The sequence below is a fragment of the Haematobia irritans genome, chromosome 3, assembly GCF_050003625.1.
Source record: "Haematobia irritans isolate KBUSLIRL chromosome 3, ASM5000362v1, whole genome shotgun sequence".
NCBI classification, from domain to species: domain Eukaryota; kingdom Metazoa; phylum Arthropoda; class Insecta; order Diptera; family Muscidae; genus Haematobia; species Haematobia irritans.
In genome coordinates, this window is record NC_134399.1 from 223,430,188 (window position 1) to 223,448,393 (window position 18,206).

Consider the following 18,206-nt stretch of genomic DNA (forward strand, 5'->3'; position numbering starts at 1 on the left):
TTAGATGAAACAAACAAAAAGAAAGAAAAAACACAATTTTTCGTATTGTATATTTATTTATACAGCAGAATACATAAGAGCTCTTGTACTGTGTGGATATAAAAACCACAAAGCTATAGAGGGAAACGAGTCATTCGTAAGCTTGCCATCGCACAGTGTTCAGAGAGCATAAATATCTGACGAAAATGCTTGCCAAAATTAATTATATTTATACAATATGTTTATAATATTATATATATATATATATATATGTATATACATATAATTTTTTATGAGGTAATAGTTTGTATTTGCAATCGTTTGTTATATTGTGTATCACATTTGCTGATAGAACAAAAAAACATAACATTTTAATCAGAAATATCTGACACATGGCCTTTTATATTCATTTATATAAAGGGTAGATGTCACAAAGTGTTGCCAATTGAAAGGACTATATAATTTGTGTGACAAATTTTAATGATGAAGTAATCTAAATTTCAGAACCTTTTGAATTTTGCTCCATCTGACCAACTATAGCCTGGACTATTGTTCTGGATCTAGACGAATGGTTTTATTCGGCGCATTCATACACGCAAAGAAAAAAATGTATCGAATACGTTTTTCTTTTGATAGAGTTTTTTGAATTTCTTCGAAAATTTCAAAATTTTTATTTTTGCAATAAACAAAATACTTTTTGTTCCAAAATCACAGTCCATTTCGTTTATATCAAGCACCGTTCTTTACTAACTTTAAGTCTTTAATAAGACATATTTTGAAGTTTTATAAAGGGTGATACGGTCAAAATTTGGTCAAGGGAAACGCGTGTAAATCGGTGAAATCATTTATTTAAAAAATTAAATTAAATTTCTTTTTCAAGTTCAATTAGTATAAAATTCAGGAAAAATATTCAGTTAGGCTTTCGCTTTTCCAAATCCGAATTGCCGGGCCTCACGCTTGACACCTGCCATCAGATTTTGTACAGCCACCTTGTCCACCTTCTTCGCCGCAGAAAGCCAGTTTGCCTTGAACTGCTGCTCGTCCTTAACACTTTTTTTGGTCTTCTTTAGGTTCCGCTTGACAATAGCCCAGTATTTCTCAATTGGGCGGAGCTCTGGCGTGTTGGGAGGGTTCTTGTCCTTGGGAACCACCTACACGTTGTTGGCGGCGTACCACTCCATGGCCTTATTACCGTAATGGCAAGATGCCAAATCCGGCCAAAACAGTACGGAACAACCGTGTTTCTTCAGGAAATGCAGCAGACGTTTATTCAAACACTCTTTCACGTAAATTTCTTGGTTGACAGTCCCGGAAGCTATGAAAATGCTGCTTTTCAAGCCTCAGGTACAGATGGCTTGCCAAACCAGATATTTCTTTGCGAATTTTGACAGTTTTATGTGCTTGAAAATATCTGCTACCTTTCCCCTTCCTTTTGCCGTATAAAACTCCTGTCCCGGAAGCTGCTTCGTCCTCCATTACCACGCAGTCAAACTTCGTCAGCATCGTCGTGTACAGCCTCCGGGATCGCGCTTTGGCCGTCGTATTTTGTTTATCATCGCGATTTGGAGTCACTACCTTCTTGTAAGTCGATAGTCCGGCTCGTTTTTTGGCTCGATGCACGGTTGTAGACGATACACCCAGCTTATTTGCGGCATCTCGGAGAGAGAGGTTAGGGTTTCGCTTGAAACTACCGGCTACTCTCTTTGTCGTCTCAGCGGCTTCCGGTTTTCGATTTCCCCCCGATCCAGACTTCCTGGCTGTCGACAAACGTTCCCCAAACACTTTAATTACATTTGTAACGGTTGATTTGGCAACTTTTAGTGATTTTGCCAGCTTTGCGTGCGAGTAGCTCGGATTTTCGCGATGCGCCAGCAAAATTTTGATGCGCTGCTCTTCTTGCTTGGACGGCATTTTGACAACTGAAGAGTGAATTCCAAAATCAAAATAAGAGCAACATTCTACACACGCACACCTTCAAAATGAGGGGTGTTCAGGATTTTTAAATGCAAAATTGAAAGAAATACATCAAGTTTATATTGACCAAATTTTGACCGTATCACCCTTTACAATTTAGATCTCGGTATTGTTACCGAGAAGTATTTTCCTCATAGAACATGCGAAAGTAAGCACGATTTCTATTTAATAGTAACTGTTTGAACTACGTCTATAACCACTGTCATATTATTTTCATGGCTAGGGCCAATTCTTTATTGAGATAAACTAAACTCTAATTGTCATTTTGCGAGATTTACTTTTTCTCATTTTTTTAGTTTTGTTCAAGTATGTTCGTAGGAGGGGGTAATAGTAGAACGCTTATATGTTCATGATAAGTAACAAGTCTCCATTTATTGCCTTAATTGTTGAGTATGAGAGAAACAAAATCGACGAGGTAACTAATGTCGACTTGTAAGTCGCTCATTATAGTTTCAAGTATCTTGAAATAGCACAAGATCCAAATACATAGCCAATGAAATTCGTTCAATGTTTCCACATGAAAACACTATAATGTGTGAGGAGGGATAAGGAAAAGCTTATGACAAAGGTGTGAATACTGAATGAATGATCGAATTTTCGAAGATCAGTTGTAATAATAATCCAATAAATAAAAATGATAAAGAGGTGTCACAGCACACACAATTATATATTATAACACTGTGATTATCTTTGATGGATCGTTTTATTTATTCTAACCTAAAATGGTAAATTTTTACAGATGTGGTTACGTTTATGTCATCATTTCAGATTTATAGATAAAATATATGCTTACCTGTCTTATGGTGACACAGTGGGGAAGATTTCGTATAGACTTCACGGTTGCCACTCTACCAAAATTTGAAAATAAATAAAACAACAAAAAACTTAAAACAAAAAATAAAGAATTCAGAGAGATAAATAACATAAACATAACAAAAAAACTCGCATGTACTCACACCCTAAAAAAAATCGCTTCTTTAACATATGTTCCAAACATATTTTGCAGGAAGCACATATATTATTGGATACTGCCGAAATATTAATATGCTTGTTTTATGTGAACATATTATATGTTTGGAAGCAGTTGGAGCCCAAAAATATTATATGCTTGGAAGAATTTTTCCCAAAGACGATTGTGATCATTGCCTAACATACTCGTAATTTTCACTTCCACGAAATATTTTAGTTCTTGGCACCTTTTTCTGTAATACAAATAATGTTGAAGAAATTATTTACTTTTATAAATTTTTTAAATTTTACCTTTCGCCTGCACGGAGAATCGAACCGAGGACCATATAGTTTGTAAGCCAACACACTATCCACTGGACTACGTAGCTGTTATAATCACCAGTAGATAATTAACATTATAAGTTACATTTATATAGCATACTAGCAGTGGTAAGCATGTCTGCCTTGCATGCAAAGGGTCATGGGTTCAATTTCTGCTCCGACCGAAAATTTTTTTTTTGTTTTTACACATTTATATTTATACAATATTAAATTTTTATAATGAAACTTTGAAATGTGGGTTATTAAAGATTTATAGCCAGTAACAGTGCTTGATATAAACGAAACAGACTGATTTTTGGATAAAAAATTATTTTTGTATTGCAAAAATAAAAATTTTGTACCAAAAAGCTGTTTTTGGTACAAAACTTTAAAATTTGGAAGGAATTCAAAAACTCTAACAAAAGAAGAACGTGGAGTCGAGTATAAACATACATAAATAATTTTATAATATGTTATAAACATAAATTTATTTAGGCGTGAACAGTTTTTTTACTAGCATTTAACACCATCGCTCTAAAATGCCTTTTATTTTTCTTTAATAATTCATTTTAAAGAAAATAAACTTTTTAAATTGTTTTAGCTGCGAAACTCGAACTTAATGCCCGCTTTTATATTTGAAGGTGTCCTCCTCGTGGACTACTTATTAATAAAGAGGAACTAAACTTTGTTTTTATACATTTTACTATGTAATTTTTCACTATTTCCTCCTTATTTCATTTTACTGTCCCAACTCTAAAAAGAGTATAGTGCCCTTTCGTTATTTTTATGAAGACCCCTGATTTCTTTTAACGAACCAAGAAAAAAATTGTGCCCATAATGCCAAAATGATAAACAAAACACATGTCCACACATACATATTCTCTTGGTTCCGAATGTCCATTCTCTTTATTCAAATTAAATAATATTTAGACTTAAGCATATCAAATGTTTGGCCTTATCATAAAACAGTTTTCCGAAACAACATACCACCGGTTTCACAGAAATTGTTCTCTTTTGATTCTTTCGCTGTGTTATGTTGATATCTTTCGTCAACTCTCCCGGTTTCCATTTCTTTCTCTATACTATCTCTGTCGTTTTGGATAAAATATCACAACATATGTATGTTTAGTCGAAATTTGTAAATTTATATATGTTTGCATTCCCACATATGATTTTTATACCCACCACCATAAAATGGTGACGGGGGTATAATAAGTTTGTCATTCCGTTTGTAACACATCGAAATATCGATTTCCGACTATATAAAGTATATATATTCTTGATCAGGGAGAAATTCTAAGACGATATAAGCATGTCCGTCTGTCTGTCTGTCTGTCTGTCTGTCTGTCTGTTGTAATCACGCTACAGCCTTCAATAATGGCGCTATCGTCCCGAAATTTGGCACAGATTAGTTTTTTGTTTGCAGGCAGGTCAAGTTCGAAGATGGGCTATATCGGTCCAGGTTTTGATATAGTCCCCATATAAACCGACCTCCCGATTTGAGGTCTTGGGTCTATAAAAACCGTAGTTTTTATCAGATTTGCCTGAAATTGGAAATCCAGAGGTATTTTCGGACCATAAAGAGGTGTGTCGAAAATGGTCCGTATCGGTCCATGTTTTGGTATAGCCCCCATATAGACCGATCTCCCGATTTTGCTTTTTACGCGTCTAGAAACAGTATTTTCTATCCGATTTGTGTGAAATTGAAAATCTAGAGGTATTTTGGGACTATAAAGAGGTGTGTCGAAAATGGGGTCCATTGGTCCGTGTTTTGATATAGCCCCCATATAAACCAACCTCCCGATTTGGAGTCTTGGGCCTATAAAACCCGTAGTTTTTATCCAATTTGCCTGAAATTAGAAATATAGAGGTATTTGAGGACCATAAATAGGTGTGCCGAAAATGGTGCCCATCGGTCCATGTTTTGATATAGCCCCCATATAGACCGATCTCCCGATTTTGCTTCTTAGGCGTCTAGAAACAGTATTTTCTACCCGATTTGTCTGAAATTGAAAATCTAGAGGTATTTTAGGACCATAAGGAGGTGTGTCGAAAATGGTCCGTATCGGTCCATGTTTTGGTATAGCCCCCATATAGACCGATCTCCCGATTTTGCTTTTTACGCGTCTAGAAACAGTATTTTCTATCCGATTTGTGTGAAATTGAAAATCTAGAGGTATTTTGGGACTATAAAGAGGTGTGTCGAAAATGGGGTCCATTGGTCCGTGTTTTGATATAGCCCCCATATAAACCAACCTCCCGATTTGGAGTCTTGGGCCTATAAAACCCGTAGTTTTTATCCAATTTGCCTGAAATTAGAAATATAGAGGTATTTGAGGACCATAAATAGGTGTGCCGAAAATGGTGCCCATCGGTCCATGTTTTGATATAGCCCCCATATAGACCGATCTCCCGATTTTGCTTCTTAGGCGTCTAGAAACAGTATTTTCTACCCGATTTGTCTGAAATTGAAAATCTAGAGGTATTTTAGGACCATGTTTTGGTACATGTTTTGGTACAGCCCCCATATAGACCGATATCCCGATTTTGCTTCTAGGGCTTCTAGAAACTATATTTACCATCCGATTTGCCTGAAATTGGAAATCTGGAGGTATTTGAGGACCATAAAAAGGTGTGCCGAAAATGGTGCTCATCGGTCCATGTTTTGATATAGCCCCCATAGAGACTGATATCCCGATTTTGCTTCTTGGGCTTCTAGAAACTATATTTTCTATCCGATTTTCCTGAAATTGAAAATCTAGAGTTCTTTTGGGACCATAAAAAGGTGTGCCGAAAATGTATGCCGAAAAGGTGTGCCGAAAAAGGTGCCCATTTTTTGGTATAGCCCCCATATAGACTGATCTCTCGATTTTTACTTCTTGGGCGTCTAGAGACTATATTTTCTAGCCGATTTGTTTGAAATTGAAAATCTGGAGGTATTTTAAAATCACAAATATGTGAGTAGCAAATGATGCCTATGGTCCATGTTTTGGTGTAGCCCCCATATACACCGATCTCCCGGCTTTATTTCATGGGCTTCTAGAATCCGTACTTTTTATGCGATTTGCTGGAAATTAGTAATCTATAATGAAATTTTAGACAAACGAAATTTCCTTTTCTTATAAAGTATTTTCGTTTATTCAACTATTGTCTCTAAAATTTGTGTCAAAAAAAACTTTGCTTGTCTAAAATTACGTATCTCAAAAAAGAAAACATTTCTAGGGTATAGCAGGCGCACTGATCATGAAAATTGCTTCAAACTGAAAGTAAAATTTCCAGATTTTACTCATCGTATTTAAATAATGGCGGAAAAAATCTACATATTTAAAATTTTAAATCGAGGCGTAATTTCATCATATACACGATATAATTTCTCTAAAACTCAAACAAAATTGGTTTTCATAAATCCAGAATCTGATCTGGTCTTCATAGGTAGAATCTTTAAAGTTTGTCTTCGGGAACTGACTTGCTTAGGAGAAGATTTGACATCAAACCCCCTACAATTCTATATATTATCAAGTAACCCATTACGACGAAGAGTTTTCAAAGTAAACTATCATATTTGGTTCATGGTGGTGGGTATTTAAAATTCGACCCGGCCGAATTTACTGCTTTATATACTTGTTATGAAACATTTATGCCCCAAACATAATATTCTAACATATTAACATAGATGTCCCAAACATTTAGTGTTAGTTTAGGAACATTACATGTTTGCACTTAAATATATTGTGTTTTAAAATTGTGCCCGAAACACATTTTGTTTATACCGGAACATATGAAAAACATATTTTTCTAACAGTGCAGTTTTGCACTTTTTAATGTACTCAGCATAAAAACAAAATATACCGCTAGATTTGTATTTTTTGTCTTTCTTTATGATCAGTAATAAAACTTTGTGTTTAGAAACGTTTTTGCTAGTAAGAGTTAAAGCTTTATTCGAAGTTTACTGCAATAATATCAAGTACAATTTTAAATGTAAAAGTCATCGCACGATGTGGAGGACAATATAGTTTCCTTAACTAATAATGGGTCTTTATCGCGGAAAATAGCCAAGGAACGCGTCCAAAAAAGACGAAATACTACTCCCAAAGAGCAAACCAGAGGCCACCGAAAACTGTTGACCGAAGCGGACGCTCGCCTTATGATGGCAGAAATGAGGCAGAACAAGTCCGTAACGCCGAATAATACTACTGTTGCCAAAAATAAGCAAGTTAGTGAATGGACAGCAAGACGACCGCTCCACAACATTGGTTATGTTTCAGCTGTAAAAAAAAAATAAACTAAAATAAAAAAAAAAACTAAAAAAATAAACCTTTATTGTCCGAAAAGAATCAAAAGGCGCGAATGAAGTTTACAAGAGAGCATAAAAATTTTACGACAGAAGACTGGAAACGTGTTATCTGGTGAGATGAATCAAAATTTAACCGTTTCCAATCGAACGGTAAACAATAGATATTGCTGGCATCGTCCTGGTGATACCATTCAACGCCACCATGTTAAACAAACTGTGAAGCATGATGGTGAACATCATGGATTGGGGCTGCTTCTCTTGGTGGCACATTGGGCCATTGCACAAAATTGATGGTATAATGAAGAAGGAAGACTATCTCGCAATTTTTCAACAGGATGGTGATCCGAAGCATAGTGCAAAAATAGTGAAAAAATGGCTTAGTGAGCAAAAATATCAAGTGATGAATTGGCCAGCGCAAAGCCTTGACCTCAACTCGATTGAGAATTTATGGTCAATCGTGGGAAGATGGCTGAAATTGGACAAATCAGCTCCATCAAAATTAGAAGACCTGTGGGAACGAGTACAGCTTGAATGGCAGAATATACCAGATGAAATTATACAGGAATTGGTTGAAGTATGCCAAAACGTATAAATATGATATTAAACAAGTAAGGAAAGTCTACAGTCGGGCGGGGCCGACTATATTATACCCTGCACCACTTCGTAGATCAAAATTTTCGATACCATATCACATCCGTCAAATGTGTTGGGTGCTATATATAAAGGTTTGTCCCAAATACATACATTTAAATATCACTCGATTTGGACAGAATTTGATAGACTTTTACAAAATCTATAGACTCAAAATTTAAGTTGGAGCTATATCTAAATCTGAAACTGGGAGCTATATCTAAATCTGAACCGATTTCAATTAAATTTGGCACACATGACTATACTACTAATTGTACTCCTTGTGCAAAATTTCAAGCTAATCGGGATAAAACTCTGGCTTCTGGGTCCATATAAGTCCATATCGGGCGAAAGATATATATGGGAGCTATATCTAAATCTGAATCGATTTCAAACAAATTTGGCACGTATAGCTACAATGCTAAATCTACTCCCTGTGCAAAATTTCAACCAAATTGGGCCAAAACTCTGGCTTTTTGGGACCATATTAATCCATATCGGGCGAAAGATATATATGGGAGCTATATCTAAATCTGAACCGATTTCAATCAAATTTTGCACACTTGACTATACTACTAATTGTACTCTTATTGCAAAATTTCAACCAAATTCGGCCAAAAATCTGACTTCTGGGGCCATATAAGTCCATATCGGGCGAAAGATATATATGGGAGCTATATCTAAATCTGAATCGATTTCTTCCAAAATCAATAGGGTTCTATTCTAACCCAAATTAGGAACATGTGCCAAATTTGAAGGCGATTGGACTTAAATTGCGACCTGGACTTTGATCACAAAAATGTGTTCACAGACAGACGGACGGACAGACGGACATGGTTATATCGACTCAGGGACCCACCCTGAGCATTATTGCCAAAGACACCATGTGTCTATCTCGTCTCCTTCTGGGTGTTACAAACATATGCACTAACTTATAATACTCTGTTCCACAGTGTGGCGCAGGGTATAAAAATAAAGGGATATGGACCAAGTACTAGAAAATGTTCCAACTGACACCGGTATAGAAAAGTGCAAAATTGAGTACATGTGAGTTGTTTTTGTTATGTTTATTTATCTCTCTGAATTCTTTACTTTTTGTTAAGAGTTTTTTGCTGTTTTATTTAGAATTGAAGAAGGAATAAAGAAAAATATAAATTATTTTGAGTTTCTTTGTTGCTGCTTTTTTATTCGTTTAGAATTGAAAAAAAGAAAAATAATAATTATGTACTCATTTCTGCACGCCACTGTATATGTTAATATGCTCGAATATAATATATTTGGAACATCAGTGTGTCATAAATATAATATGTGTGGATGTTATTGGCACAGGTCAAAGTTAAGCATATCGTTAGCTTATTGTATAAAGGTGCTAAGTCAACCGTTTACAAAAAAATGGATTAAGATGCAGATCGACAAATAAATCAAAAATACATAGTTTACCAAAAAAATATTAGTGTGTAAATATAACCATAGCGATAGGCGGTAGGCGAAACATTTTTGCCGCAACGGCAAATACAATAAGCTTGACGGCGAATAATTCCCTTTTTCACGTTTCCTAGCGTTTTTGTTGTCAATACAGCATGCTTTGACAATATTAAACAATGAAGTTGAATAAAAACATACAATGGCTTGTTATTTGTTGAGTTATTTCAAGAAAAAATAATCTACACGTGTCCAGGCAACAGCAATTCCTAGTGGTGAGTTAAAAAAATTGATAAGCGATGGCAACACTATACCAGTTTTCGCCAAGGAGTTAGAATAAGTTTTAATTTAGCGACACGCCGCTACGGTATTCCGTCGCGGATTTTGGGCTTCCCATAAGAAATACACGTAAATAAGTGTTCGGCTACACGGATGAAAAAGACTGTTTTTCATATGTTTGGCTATAAACATTATATGTTTGGAACACAAATTTTTAAACACAATATTTTTGAGTGCAAGCATATAATGCTCATAAACTAGCATAACATGTTTGGGACATATATGTTAATATGTTAGAACATATTATGTTTGGGACATAAAATGTTTGTAAATATAATATTCTTGGATGCAAACATATATTAATTTAGAAATAGCCTATAAACATATATGTGTTTAGTAGCTTGGAGCGCTATTTAACAGGGAGCAATATTGAATTAAGTTGGTGGTTGTTGCTTGTTATTACAAAATTAACATTTTATTTTTCCTTGGGCAATTGATCAGCTACTTCATTGATCCTTACAAACTGTGTGGTCCGCTGTTCGAATCCCCGTCCGGCAAAAGGTAAAATTAAAATAAAAAAAATGAATAATTTCTTCTACAATGTTTGTATTACAGAAAAAGGTGCTAAGAACTAAAAAATGTCGTGGAAGTGAGAAAGATGTGGGGGAATATACAATTGGGCAGAAACAAAATTTTGAGCATTCAGGTCGAAAACCTATGTTGTTAGCACCTATATTACCTGTTTATTTTCATAATTCATTATGATTGTAACGGCCATTTTCATGTAGCTCTGTTAGGTTTTAACTCCCAGTTAACAGAAAGTAAAATCGAAATATCTTCTCTCCGGTTAACTTTAACTGAGAATTTTTCAGCAGTTAAGATCCTAACTGACATATGGAATATATAACCAAGATGTCAGATATGTCCGTAGTACGGTTTAAAAGTTCGTTAGCTAACGGAGCACTAACGGGGATTCATGAAAATGGCCGTAAATATATAAATAAATAAATAAAATTTTGAGCACAATATTGTTTGGGAGAATTTTTTTTAAGCATATAATATTTTTGGGTGCAAAATGCTTCCAAACATATTATATGTTCACATAATAACATATTGTTTTTTGGAAGACAACATTATTGAATTTGGATGCAAAAATACAAAATGTTTGGAACTTAGACTACCCAAACATATATTGTTTAGACCAATATGCTTTCAAACATATTATATATTGGAAGAGATCAAACATATAAATGTTTGGGCAATACCCAAAAATGTATATACTTGAAGCAAAATATGTTTGGGAGTATATGTTACAGAAGCGATTTTTTATAAGGGTGTACCGCCTATCGCTATGGTTATATTTAAACACTTAAATATCTGTTTTTATCTCTGTTTGGTAATGATGTGTAATAGTGCTAAGTCAGCACATGTACACGTGCTAAGTCAAATTTTAGGTTGAGTAGGCTTTGCTAAAAAAATTTAATAGCAATTTTTTGTGTGCGATTTTGCGGAAAGTTTACTGTTTGTATTGAAAGCATTTATGGTAACTACATTTACAGTTCTTCGAAAATAGGTTTGTTTCACAACTTATTACGTTTTTTGTCTCTCCTGTAAAATTTTGACTTAGCCCCTTTACACATTAAGCTAACGATATATTATTAACCCTGGACAGTCATCGTTCGTCAAAATGACGACGCGTAATTTCATTTTCGATTTAAAATGCATTTTAGTCGATTGGGAAATCATAAATTTTAGTTATACTAATTGAACTATTTTGTGAATTTTTATTTTATACTAATTAAAAACAAATTGAATAAGAAAATAAAGCCAATTTTGGTTCTCATTTTTGCTTACGATGTAAATTATAGCGTCTTGAAATAAGCCGTAGTCAAAATGACGAAGGATGACGTTAGTGCACAAAAAATAAGGATGACTTTCCAGGGTTAATAACTATATATTTATATTAATTTAATATAATATTATATTAATTTAGAAATTTCGAGTAAACAATATATGTTACGATATCTTATTTATGAAGTGAATATTTAGGGATAAAGAAATGAGGATGGAAACCGAGAGAATTGACGACAACATAACACAGCGAGAGAATCAAATCAGAGAATTGGTGGTTGTTGTGAAACTAGGGTTGTAAAAGTTGGTACAATTGTACTAAATTTGGTACATCCCACTTCCCAAAAGTACAATTGTACTTCAAATACCTACTTGATACAATCTGAAATATTAAGTTCGTCTCCTCCTTCTAAATTTTGTGAAACCCCTTTTTAAACATAGAAAAAAACTTTAATAAAAAATGTTATTTTTAATCTGTCGTTAATCTTCATAAAATTCGGCAAGTTATTAGTTCAAGAACAGAAGTTATTGGTACAGGTCAACGTTTGATTTGGTGACGTAATTTAACAAAAATAATTTCCAATTTATAATTTGTTTATTAACAATTTAAAAGTATTCCGGACAATAACATATAATAACAGTAACTAAATCGGTGATCGGTTGCACTGAAGGCGGGCCGAAGTCTGCATGGACAACAAAACCCCAATTTAATCTAACCTATGAAATATTAGGTTGTAGGTTTGATATGAGAATTTTACAATAATTAAAAGAACATGTCACACAAGTATTGGTTTGAATAACATTTGTTTTGTATTCTTTGGATTTTAATACTTTTTTCATGTTTCTTAAATAAATTACAAATCTTAACACATTGCACATTTGACCTGTTTCCAGGAAAACAATTGAAAGCTGTTGCCTTGGCCACAAGTCCCTGCGTCACAGATATATGCCAATTAATATAAGCACCAGTAATACAGCAATTCCTATTAGAATGAGAATAATTTTTTTCTAAAAAAATAAAAATAAAAAACAAAATAAAAACAGAATTAAGTTTAACGATGGCATAATTTCACAAATAATTTAGGGACATTCAGTCGTTTAACCTTTGTAGCCTTCTTATGTAATTTATCAGCCTTATCCAATTCTTCAGCACCTTTTTCTGCATATAAAGTTGCCTGTTGAGCATGAAATTCAACTCGTTGTATTACATCACTCTGAAAAGATGATATAGAGATTTTTCAATAATTTTTCAAACTTAACTTCTACTCCATCTTAAAAGTAGGTAAATTTAAAATAAATTTTCCAATTTCCAATTTTGAAACAAAAATCAATCACAAAAATTAATAGTATCAATTCATTTTTTAATTGGATCAATTAATTTTGTATTGAGTCAAAATTTTTTTTGTGTGTACGGGGTCCATGTCTAAATCTGAACTTATTTAAAATAAATAGGGAAGGAGTTGTTGTATCTGTACCTCGTTGAGGAGATTATTAATGTTGAACCAAGCCAAGCCGATTCGTATATACCCGTCGTCATGGATTGCGTATAAAATTCTCCTACAGACTGCAATTGCGTAAGCTTGTTAGAGAGCATATACCGGTATATACCAAGTTTCAGGTGATTTCACCAGACGGACGGACGGATGGACTTAGCTAGTTCGACATAGAATTTCATTTTTTATTTTATTATTATTTATATTTATTTCATTTTATAGAGTCTAGGATCAATATTTCGATGCGTTACAAGCGGAAAATGTAGGCATACCCTCATTTCAAGGTTGAAGGCCTGTACACCGGAAGAATTTTCTTCCTGAAAAGAACGAACAATTTCGTTGAAAGTAAGAAATTTGTCATTGTTTTACAACCAAAGAAACTTTTCATTCAAAGAACGAAATGTTACGTTTTTTTAAACGAAATTTGTTCATCATATTTGTATGTAAAACTTTTTTATGTTTTATGAAAAATTTTAGTACTTCTTATGAAACAGTTTCCTACTTGTTATGATACAATTTCGTTCTTTTTATGAAAAACTTTCGTACTTTTTATCAAACAGTTCCGTACTTTTTGTGAAAAACTTTCGTACGTTTTATGAAAAATTATTTATAGCATGCTGTCACCCAAATGAGAAAAACTGAATAAGTGAATACACTCAAGCACATTATTAAAGACAATTTTATGTCGCGAACGGAAATATTACAACTTAAATGAAAATGTTTCGTACTTTTTTTTAAAGAAATTTTAACGCAGTGTGAATTTCTGTCTTATCACTGACTGCTGCCCAATGTTAGAGGTGCGTACCAGCTAACGAAATTGAACTCTATTCTAATTTCGTTAGCATAAATGGCAATGCATTTCTTATGTGCAAACTAATTTTATTTTTGACTAAAATCGATATTTTTGGAATACTTTCGACAATGAAAACCATTTGCATTTATAGTACTTTTCAAGATCTTTCGTTTAATATCAAAATATATTGCGCAGATATTGTGGAAAATGCTGAATTTAAAAAAAAATGTATCTCCCCAAATTGTAATTAACCCATTAGGTGCGTAGGCAAAAACTAGCTGATTTGTGTCTCGGCTAGTTAAATTTACAATTTATCTTCACGCACATAATTTTGTTTCAATTAAAAAATTTGTTGCATCAATTAAATTTTTAATTGAATATTTTTAAAACTCCATTAAGCCTTAAAGTGAAAAAATTTTCCAATTTTTTTCTGTGTGGTATAATCCACCGCTGAAAAATTGTTTGGTGGAAACTGGATTTGAACTCACGACATGCTAACCATTGCACTACTGTGGCTCCCAATAGCATTATGTTATATTTTTTGGGAAACTGTTTTGTAGTAATAAAATTGTTTTCTTGCCAAAACATAGAAATGTTTGTCGAAATATGATACATAATTTTCGAGAAAATAATAGGGTTGCGACTATCACGTTACATGTTCCCCGGTAAAAAGATACATTATGCTCTTGGAATAGGTTGGAGGTTTTCATATTCCTTTTCAGGATAAACAAACCCGTACAATCAATCACAAAACTGTTGGAAATCTTTTTGTTAGTACTTTTTAACGCAATCTAGCGGAATCCAATCGAACTTCTATAGATAAAAGAATATGACTACCCCTAATAAAAATGGGATTATTTTTATTTAGAAATTTTTTCTTCGACATTACCTGTTCCAGTACTAAATATTGTATCCGCAGGAATAGAGCATGTACTTCTTCTATGGATTTTTCTAATTTCTTCAATTCGCTAAATCGATCTATAAGATCTCTAAGTGTTTTACGTTCCTTCTCCGTTTCCTCCAATATCTATAAATGCGACAAATAGGACAAAAAGAAAATACTAATTTATTACTTTACAAACATATTTCAGATTACAAATGGTAATAAATTTTGATGGTCTTACATTTCCCACAAATAGATTTGTCGTTTTATTGGTGATCAGTTCTTCGATTTCTTCTTCGGTGGCATTACAATTAACTGTGAGGGAGAGATAGTTTGAAATTATAATAAAATTGAAATAATTAAAAATAACTCAATAATAAAAAACAAATACGATAGTCTTAAAGTCGGGCGTAGCCGAATATACGATAACCTAAATTAAGCCCTACTGATTTTGTGCAATCATAATTTAATCCAAACGTTTATTGTCCACACCGAAAAAATTTTGTCCGGACCACATAGATTTTTTTATGTATGTGATTTTTTCCTAGCATAGAGAAGAATTTCTCTAATTAACGATGTTTCATGTTGCCAAAAAGCGATAATTTTTTAATTGAAGTCATTTATCCATAAAATTAAACGATTCAACTTGAAAATGGGTCTCTTTACACAAAACACATGTTTTTAATCGTCCTTAATTAGTTTGAATAATTTAAACTGCTAATAAATTAAGATTATTTTAGTAGCGAGTTCGCCAAACCTAAATATAAAAGCGAATTGAGTCTTAAATGAATTCTTATGGCGATTTCGATTGGGAAGAAAATGCAACATTCTCGAAATTGATTGACAAATATGAAGGAGACTGTCATATATTTTTGATCCTGTATTCCTCACAATATTATGAATTAACAATAACTTTGGAATGACCAGGGCTGTGAAGTCGGAGTCTGACGATTTTGCTGGAGTCGGAGTCGTAAAAATTTGGCTCGACTCCGACTCCGGATAAACTAAATTTTTTAACATTTTTATAACTAAACAAGTTTTTACGCAAATTAGTTTCCATTGCGTTATTCATTAGATCAATTTACGGTATGACTGTAAATGGGAGCCACCGTGGTGCAATGGTTAGCATGCCCGCCTTGCATACACAAGGTCGTGTGTTCGATTCCTGCTTTGACCGAACACCAAAAAGTTTTTCAGCGGTGGATTATCCCACCTCAGTAATGCTGGTGACATTTCTGAGGGTTTCAAAGCTTCTCTGAGTGGTTTCACTGCAACGTGGAACGCCGGCTATAAAAAGGAGGTCCCTTGTCATTGAGCTTAACATGGAATCGGGCAGCACTCAGTGATAAGAGAGAAGTTCACCAATGTGGTATCACAATGGACTGAATAGTTTAAGTGAGCCTGATATATCGGGCTGCCACCTAACCTAACCTAACCATGACTGTAAATGAAAAGCAACTTTCAATTACGGATATCATTTCATGCTTCCTAGAATGTTACACTAGTGGATGGGCTGAATCGATCCCACTACCATAACAATTTATTTGAAATATTTCAATCGGTTTTTTTAATTTTATTTTAAGATCATATACCTATATACATATGTCGAATATTGAAAGAAATTTTTTTCAAAAATGTATTTCTATAGAAAATTTTGTCAAGATTTTATTTCTATAGAAAACTTTTTCAAAATTTGATTTCCAAAGAAAATTTTATCAAAATTTTATTTCTATAGAAAATTTTGTCAATTTTTTTTCTATAGAAAATTTTGTCAAAATTTTATTTCTATAGAAAGTTTTTTCAAAATTTTATTTCTGTGGACAATTTTGTCAAAATTTTATTTCTATAGAAAGTTTTTTCAAATTTTGTCAAAATTTTACTTCTATAGAAAATTTTGTAAAAATTTTGTCAACATTTTATTTCTATAGAAAATTTTGCAAACTTTTATTTCTATAGAAAATTTTGCAAACTTTTATTTTTATAGAAATTTTTGCAAAATTCTGTTTCTATATAGAATATTGCAAAATTTTATTTCTATAGAAAATTTTGCAAAATTTTATTTCTATAGAAAAGTTTGCAAAGTTTGATTTCTATAGAAAATTTTGTCAAAGTCTTATTTCTATAAAAAAATTTGTTAAAATTTTATTTCTATGGAAAATTTTGCAAACTTTTATTTCTATTAATAATTTTCTCAAAATTTTATTTTGCAAACTTTTATTTCTATAGAAAATTTTGCAAAATTTTATTTCTATATAGAATATTGCAAATTTTATTTCTATAGAAAATTTTGAAAAATTTTATTTCTATAGAAAATTTTGTTAAAATTTTATGTCTATGGAAAATTTTGTCAAAATTTTATTGCTATAGATATTTTGTTCAAAATTTTATTTCTACAGAAAATTTTCTCAAAATTTTATTTCTATATCAAATTTTCTCAAAATTTGAAGTATTTGAGATTTTATCGAAATGTAGATCTAAATACTAAGTTGTGCAGAGTATATTATAGGCGGCCGTCCAACTTCAGGCGTTTTTTATTTGTTTTTTACTAAAATTGTGTTTCGTCCCATAACGTTGGATTTAAATTGTATGTATACATACATAGATTTTGTTCAAGTGTATACAATTTTGTTAAATCGGTTCAGGTTCAAATTCATGCATTTGGGAATATAAACCTTTATATAGCTTGCATTTACGGTACCCCTCAATAGAACTACAAATTAGTGGTATTAAAATGAGATTTAGTTATATTACCCGGAGTCGAGGCTGATGAAAAATGCTGCAGTTGGAGCCGAGCAAAATTGGCTCGACTCCACAGCCCCGGGAATGACACTATCATTTGAGGGAAAAAGTACCCAGCAAAAAATACTTCAGCAGTAAGAATTTAGTTGCGCTTTTTGGTACACAATAAAGTAGACAATGAATCTACACTCCATGAATCGGTGGCAATAACGTAAACGAGTAATCAAACTAGTTTATGATCATTCGTTTACGTTATTGCAACCAATTCATGCAAGATTATATGTCACTGCTGAGCAATATTTCTATTAAAATAACCAATAATATCAGCGCTATATAGAAGTTGCTCTAAATCGGAACATCGCCCACAAAAATCAGCGCTGATTCGGTTGTTTTGTAAGCAGTTGGTACTGTCTCTCTCCTTTACAGTCCTACTGATATAGTGCTCCAGTTTTTTGCTGGGTAGTGTAACACCAGTGTTAGTGTATTTCCCCTACGGGAAATGAATCAACCCCAGGACCGACGATTAGTCCAATGAAGTGTAAGAACCACTCCCAGTTCAAAACGTAAGGAAGAGACTGGTCATTTTAACATTGATTTGCC

At 33.1% G+C, this 18,206-nt stretch overlaps 1 protein-coding gene across 4 annotated transcripts in view; it reads right to left on the minus strand.

Annotated features, from left to right (window-relative positions):
• Positions 1–12,485: 12,485 nt before the first annotated feature.
• The window catches only part of Syx4 (Syntaxin 4), a 28,874-nt gene continuing 23,153 nt past the window's right edge, over positions 12,486–18,206 (minus strand). For all 4 annotated transcript variants that reach the window (XM_075303197.1, XM_075303195.1, XM_075303194.1 and 1 more), the window contains 4 exons: positions 15,109–15,182; positions 14,874–15,011; positions 12,802–12,912; positions 12,486–12,706 (listed from right to left, as the gene is read on the minus strand). In XM_075303197.1, the coding sequence (XP_075159312.1) occupies positions 12,635–12,706; positions 12,802–12,912; positions 14,874–15,011; positions 15,109–15,182 (395 nt within the window). In that variant the 3' untranslated portion in view covers positions 12,486–12,634. The remainder of the gene's footprint in view (positions 12,707–12,801; positions 12,913–14,873; positions 15,012–15,108; positions 15,183–18,206) is intronic.